Consider the following 7,444-nt stretch of genomic DNA (forward strand, 5'->3'; position numbering starts at 1 on the left):
TTTTTTTTTGTTGTATGCTTACATTTGTAAGCCCATCCTGCTTGGGTCAAAGAAATGGCGTGCAGTATGCCAAAGTGAATAAAAGTTTGTTAGAATAGAATTCTGTTGTCACTGTATGCCATGAAAGGAGGGGAGAGGGTGGGTTTGATCACAATTAAGTGATGTTTGGTTTGGTTTATGGGGGTCTAACGTCCCAAAGCGACTCAGGCTATGAGAGACGCCGTAGTGAAGGGCTCCGGAAATTTCGACCACCTGGGGTTCTTTAACGTGCACTGACATCGCACAGCACACGGGCCTCTAGAATTTCGCTTCCATCGAAATTCGACAGCCGTGGCCGGGATCGAGCCCGCGTCCTTCGGGCTAGCAGCCGAGTGCCATAACCACTCAGCCACCGCGGCGGCTCCAAGTGATGTTGATTTATTTTTCCTTCAACCCCCCCCCCCCCCCCCCCCCGAAGTTTCGGCAGAAAAAATCTTAATTTCAGTTTCATTCTTCCTTCCGCCGTTCCTTCCTGTTTTCCTTCTTTCCTTTCTTCCTTTCGTTCTTCATTGCTTTCTTCCCTCATTCATTCTTTCCTTTCCTTCCTCTAAAGCGTGAGAGGGCGTTAAATGAGATGTGGCCATGGCCATGGCCAGGGGAAGAGCAATGGGGCAATGGTACGATGGAGTTAGCGGGCGAAAGATGGAGCGCCGTTTTGAGAATGTCCGCAAAAGACTTTTCCCTTTTGTGACAGATGGGAGACTTAGAGTGGAGAAATTAAGCAGTTCAAGTGCGGTTTTCAAGCAAAACTGCCGTTTGGGACTAGAGGGCAACGTGTTTTTCCCACGTGGGGAGGAACGCTCAGTGTTCTAGCGAGTGGGAGGAGCTAGTTTCTTGAGTGTGTTCGATGGCCGAAAGTGTGGAGCATACCATTTAACTGATAACATTGCAGAAACCCGCGCGGCCAGTGCTGGCCAAGTATGAAAGATTAGGAAGTGCGGCCAGCATGCGCTGGCAGGGCTTTTGGCAGTAGTACTTGCACTACGCAAAGCTAGACCCCTCTATTACACCAGTGGCAGTCATTACCGATTCTTTATCTTTGAGTTCGTCCCTCGCTGCCCATGTTGCCAGTCCCACTTTAAACACATTCTTATCCCTGCTTCTTTCACATTTGAGCCTTACTCATTCAGTATGGGTTACCGGTCACAGCAGTGAGACAGTAAATGAGGTCGCTGATAACCTCGCAAAGGCTAAGCGGCCCCGTGTTGCCCATGCTCCCGACTACAGCCTATATCAGAGCATCTTGGTTACGGCACCGTACGTTTTTAAGCGCGCAAGACTCATCAATTTTAACATCGGCGAATTATCAACACCTGAGGTATTCTTGGATCAGGAAAGTTTGTCGATTTCCGCAGTTTGAAATATCTCTGACGAGACTGCGGTGCCGTATCCCTTCTCTAAATTTCTGTCTACACAGGTATTGTTTCGCGCTATCTTCCCTCTGTGCATTTTCCTATGAGCCTGAATCTATCGATCATTTTTTCTCTATTGTCGCCGTTTCACCTCTTTGAGAAGAAGGTTACTGGGGGAGCCCTTGCAGCACCTTGGCCTTAGTTTGAGCAGCCCGCTATTGCTAACATTTGGCGGCACTACACTAGGGTTCAGCCACAGATCTGTTAGTACCGCGGCTCAAAATTTCTTGCTTGAATTTCATCTATTGCCTTGCTAAGTGCTACAATATTTTCTATTATATTCAGTACTAAATTTTAACTTAATTATTTTTTTATTCGTTCTCGTTATTGATTATTATTTTGTCTTTTTAGTCAAAACTCTAATCACTTATGCCCTTCTTGAGGTAGAATTAGCCGGTGTCGCTTTCCAACGTGATTTTTTTTTCATTTACTGAGAGCAGGTGAATAGCAGCATCTGCCTTCCGATTCTTGACCGATTGCCGAGTGTGGGTATTGTTACGTTTCGCCTATGACGCGCGGTATAGCCGGCGCGGATACAACGGACGCCGGGGCTTCGTTCAAAGTGGCGGTCATTTTGGGCCCGTTCAGTGCTGCCGTAACGCCTCCCGTCAAGCGCGTCCAGGCAGGTTTCAATGCCACGTGTCGTCGTGTGTGCGTGTGTGTGTGTGTGCATGTTGGTGCACACGCTTGTCAAAGCGCGGCAGCCGGGGAGAGGAGCTCCCCAACTGGGAGGCGAGGAGGTCTGACCGGCGCCGGCCCGGCGGACGCGCATGTCACGTCTGAACATGTCCGAGCGTCGCCGTATCGGGCGCCTCATCCCGTGCCGTTCCTTCTTGCCCTCGACTCCGAGGGTATAAAAAGCAGCTGCCCCGGACGCCAAAGGGAGACTTCGATTTCTTCCTTCGAGTAACGTGGTCGCCCTGACCGGCTGCTCTTTTGCGATGCCAGAATAAACAAGTTGTTCTGTTGCCAGTCGACTCATCCTTTGCCGGGACCTTCGGATGTTTCCAGCTGTGCCCCAGGCCGCCAGGCCAACGCTACCCTTGGGGCTTGCAACCCATTTGCAACAACTGGTTGCCAGCGGTGAGATCCCGACAACGGAGGCCAGCAGCGAAGATATGCGGTCAACTGTATGCTGAGCAGTACAACGACCATCCGGGATCAGTGCAACGAGCCCTGTGTGATGACTGGTTGCCTGCAGCCGAACGACTGCGCTGAATTCTTGGCTGCGAGGTTTGGTGAGTGCGGGACTTTCTTCTTCGGAGTTTTGCCAGGCTTTTGTTAGTGTCAGAAACAGAGCTGGTAATTGTGATTGTCGTTGCTGCCGGGTTAGTTTGCGGCAAGACAATAGTAGGCAGTAGAGAAAGCAGCATTCGGAGCAGCCATGGATTTGAAGTCGTTGCGCAAACCGAAATTGCTGGAGCTTGCAAGAGAGCTGGGTCTGGATGTCTCAGACAAACTCGGAAAACCAGAACTGCTAAGGGCTATTCTTGAGTTGGAGGCTGAGGATGACGACATGTCGGAATGCCTTGAGACCATTGAGGAGAGGGAGCAAAAAGAGGAGCGCGAACGTAAAGAGCAAAAAGAGAAAGACGAGCGCGAACGTAAAGAACAAAAAGATAAAGAGAAAGAAGAGCGCGCTTTGGAAATGAAGCGTCTCGAGGTAGAGATGGAACGCACTCGTAATGGAAGTCAGGCACACGGTGCAGGAGAACGAGTATCGTTCAAAATGACTGACCTGATGCGGCCGTTTAAGCTTGGAGAGGACATTGGTTTGTTCCTGGTTAACTTTGAGCGAACGTGCGAGAAGCAGGGGTTCTCTAGGGAAACGTGGCCACAGCGCTTGGCGAGGCGGCCGACGTAGTCGCTCGCTTGAAGAGAGAGGAGGCAGAGGATTTCGACCAAGTGAAATCGAGTCTGCTAAAAAAGTACAGGCTGTCAGCGGAGGCGTTCCGTCGGAAGTTTCGGGAAAATGTAAAAGGCAGAAGTGAGGCATACACAGAGTTTGCTACAGGCTTAAGTCAAACATGCAGGAGTGGCTTAAAGAAGAGAAAGCGTTTGGTGACCACGAGAAAATTCTGCAGTGTTTCGGGCTGGAACAGTTTTATAGTCGGTTACCTGAGAACGTGCGGTACTGGGTCTTGGATAGGCCAGACGTTAGTACAGTGGCTAAAGCCGCCGAGCTAGCCGAGGAGTTTGTGACGCGTCGGGCTCGCGGAGCTAAGGACGGTCAAAAGGGTGAATTTGGCTCCACGTCTGAGAGGCCGAAGTTCACACCCATGAGAGCAAGGGGGGACACACGTAGTGCGGGTGCGAGTGAAAGCAGTCCGACCGAACGTAAGGAGACGGCGGCAGCCGAAGCCGAACGCAGAAAGCGGTTCGAGACGAGGCAAGCACGCGTGTGTTATACGTGCCAGAAGCCGGGTCACTTTTCGGCGCAGTGTCCAGAAACAAAAAGAGAAGTCGTGTGTTTGTCATTATGTAGCACTGACGAGAATATGAAGCTTCTCGAGCCTTACATGCGAGACTTCCTCGTGAACGGGAAAGAGTACCGAGTGCTTCGTGATTCCGCAGCTACAATGGATGTAGTTCACCCCTCTTACGTAGAACCCGATATGTTCACGGGCGAGTGCGCATGAATCAAGCAAGCCGTGGAAGCTCATAGCATGTGTCTGCCCGTAGCAAAAGTGCTTATTGAAGGACCTTTCGGAGCACTTGAGACGGAGGCCGTAGTGTCATCTATGCGGCCCCCCCAGTACCCGTACCTATTTTCGAACAGGTCCGATCTACTCCTGCGCGAGAAGGGGCTTTTGTTTGGTGAGGCTAGCGTTCAGGCCTTAACCGGATCGAGAGTACGGGAGCTCGCTGCAAAGGCGGTAGTTGCGGGGCCGACGTTGTCGAACAATGAAAAAGGGTCGGAGGCGCAGCAAGCTGATATTCAGAGCACGTCCGAACTGAATAAAATTGAGCCTGTAGCGTTGAAGGCACCAGGTACTGCAGAGGAAATGCCTGACACGGGAAAGTTAGAAGAGCTTCCGGTCGAGCTTCCGGGACTAGGCTCAGTGACGAACAGGGAAGACACTGATCAGGTCATTAGTGACTTAATCATTAAAGCACCGCTGTCGGCTGAACAGAAAACCGAACTACACCAACTCTTACAAGAGTTTCAAGGTCAGTTCTCTGAGAGGCCTGGTAGGACTTCTGTCATTACTCATGATATAGAACTTACCTCCCCAGAGCCAGTACGATCCAAGGCGTACCGGGCGTCACCCCGCCAGCGCGATATTATGGAGGCTGAGGTAAAGAAAATGCTACAGCTCGGTGTTATTGAGGCGGGTGAGAGTGATTATACCTCCCCTTTGATTTTAGTTGAGGTACCGGGCAAGGAACCTCGTCCTTGCGTCGACTACCGCAGGCTTAATTCCATCACTAAGGATCAAATTTATCCGATCCCTAACATCGAGGAGCGCCTTGAGAAAGTTAGTAGCGCTCAGTTTATTTCCACCCTAGATCTTGTCAGGGGTTATTGGCAGGTTCCACTTACTGAAGAGGCTAGTAGGTATGCGGCGTTCATTTCACCAATGGGAACATTCCGTCCTAAAGTTTTGAGTTTTGGTTTGAAGAACGCGCCATACTGCTTTTCAAGCCTCATGGACAAAGTGTTGCGGGGACAGGAAGAATTCGCTTTACCGTATTTATACGACGTAGCGATATTCTCCGCATCCTGGTCTGAGCATATGGCACACTTGCGGGCAGTGCTAACCCGCCTGCGCGAAGCGGGCTTGACAGTCAAGGCTCCCAAGTGCCAATTAGCACAGGCCGAGGTTGTCTACCTCGGTCACGTGATTGGACAGGGTCGTCGCCGCCCCTCTGAAATAAAGGTGGCCGCTGTGCGAGACTTCCCGCAACCGCGCACGAAGACCGATATTCGGTCGTTCTTAGGTGTCGCCGGCTACTATCAGAGGTACATCCCCAGGTACTCCGATATCATGGCTCCCCTGACGGATGCTCTAAGAAAAGCAGAGCCCCAAACAGTCGTCTGGAGCGAGACAAAGGAAAGAGTTTTTAGCGTCCTAAAGAGCGCCCTAACAAGCCAGCCTGTGCTACGATCGCCAGACTACACAAAAGGGTTCGTTGTTCAGTGCGATGCTAGTGAGCGAGGCATGGGCGTTGTACTGTGCCAACGGGAAAATGGAGAAGTGGAACACCCCGTCCTTTATGCTAGTCGTAAGCTGACCTGTCGTGAGCAGGCGTACAGCGCCACCGAGAAAGAGTGTGCGTGTCTCGTGTGGGCCATTCAGAAATTGTCATGCTACCTAGCCGGCTCGAGGTTTATCATTGAGACGGATCACTGCCCTCTCCAATGGCTGCAGACCATTCTCCCAAAAATGGCCGCCTCCTGCGCTGGAGCCTCGCTTTGCAACAATATTCCTTTGAGGTGCGTTACAAAAAGGGGAGTCTCAACGGTAACGCCGATGGCTTAAGTCGAAGCCCCTAACGTAGGAATCCGCCTCAAAGTTGTTTGTTACTGATGTTTTCTTCCTGAGGCAGGATTTTTAACATATTGCTTTTGTGAGTGTTTCAAAGTGATGATGTGCTTTCTAGTGCAATTTTCCAATTTGTGGACGCGTTCTGAGTGCTGCTTGACTACTGTAAGGAACTATGCAGTAGTGTAAAAGGGGAAAGAGCATGGCAGAGCTTAGTGAGGGTTGTCTCGTGCTTGCTGACTGAGCGGTTGCGTTTCGGCGTAGTTCTAACGCTTGCTGGGAACGAGCACAAAAATGGCAACTCTCCCGAAGTCACTTTGTAGTGTCCTGTGTGATCCTGAACCTGAGAACGAGGCCTTCTCTGTGCGCTGCGCTCAAGCAACGTCGAGGGACGACCGGTTTCGATTACGAGCATCATCGAGCGACATCCCTCCGGACAGCGGATGCAGTCCCCTGACCATCGGGATCTCCTTCTCCCGGCGGGGCGGTCTGTTACGTTTCGCCTACGACGCGCGGTATAGCCGGCGCGGATGCAACGGACGCCGGGGCTTCGTTCAAAGTGGCGGTCATTTTGGGCCCGTTCAGTGCTGCCGTAACGCCTCCCGCCAAGCGCGTCCAGGCAGGTTTCAATGCCACGTGTCGTCGTGTGTGCGTGTGTGTGTGTGTGTGCATGTTGGTGCCCACGCTTGTCAAAGCGCGGCAGCCGGGGAGAGGAGCTCCCCAACTGGGAGGCGAGGAGGTCTGACCGGCGCCGGCCCGGCGGACGCGCACGTTACGTCTGAACATGTCCGAGCGTCGCCGTATCGGGCGCCTCATCCCGTGCCGTTCCTTCTTGCCCTCGACTCCGAGGGTATAAAAGGCAGCTGCCCCGGACGCCAATGGGAGACTTCGATTTCTTCCTTCGAGTAACGTGGTTGCCCTGACCGGCTGCTCTTTTGCAATGCCAGAATAAACAAGTTGTTCTGTTGCCGGTCGACTCATCCTTTGCCGGGACCTTCGGATGTTTCCAGCTGTGCCCCAGGCCGCTAGGCCAACGCTACCCTTGGGGCTTGCAACCCATTTGCAACAGTATGTGCCACCTTTTGAAAGGCTAACAACAACAACGCTCTGGGACCTTGGCCTCCTCGTGTGTTATGTCGCGGGCTCGGAACTAAGGCCGTTCACTGTTGTGGGTTGGTTGACGACAGCGGCCGTGTACCATCCCCCATGATGGGGGTCGGAGGCATCCACATATAATACGCTGGGTTTCGATCCATAGTGCCAGGCCAGGGCTTCCGCATGCGCCAGGCGCCGGCCATTATGGTCCTCGCGGTTCATGTTCACGGGAAGAGGGCGCACGTGGAGGGCGTATCTCCACTGGGGTGGATTACGTACGCGCGCTTCCATGAGGGTGGTGGATTGCTGTGTGGTCGGGCAAGGAGGCGGGGACCCGGCGATGCCTTCGAGAGACGTGCATAATGGTTGGTCTAATGGGCTTCCCGGAGCTCCCGAAATGTGTTCACCAAG

General features: G+C 52.5%; 1 protein-coding gene across 1 annotated transcript in view; it reads right to left on the reverse strand.

Annotated features, from left to right (window-relative positions):
* The window catches only part of LOC144108640 (procathepsin L-like), a 62,092-nt gene extending 54,856 nt beyond the window's left edge, over positions 1 to 7,236 (reverse strand). Inside the window, exon 1 of the mRNA XM_077641825.1 lies at positions 7,103 to 7,236. Within this exon, the coding sequence (XP_077497951.1) occupies positions 7,103 to 7,236 (134 nt within the window). The remainder of the gene's footprint in view (positions 1 to 7,102) is intronic.
* Between the last annotated feature and the right edge of the window lie 208 nt (positions 7,237 to 7,444).

This window comes from Amblyomma americanum, chromosome 10, assembly GCF_052857255.1.
Source record: "Amblyomma americanum isolate KBUSLIRL-KWMA chromosome 10, ASM5285725v1, whole genome shotgun sequence".
In the NCBI taxonomy this organism is placed as follows: Eukaryota; Metazoa; Arthropoda; class Arachnida; order Ixodida; family Ixodidae; genus Amblyomma; species Amblyomma americanum.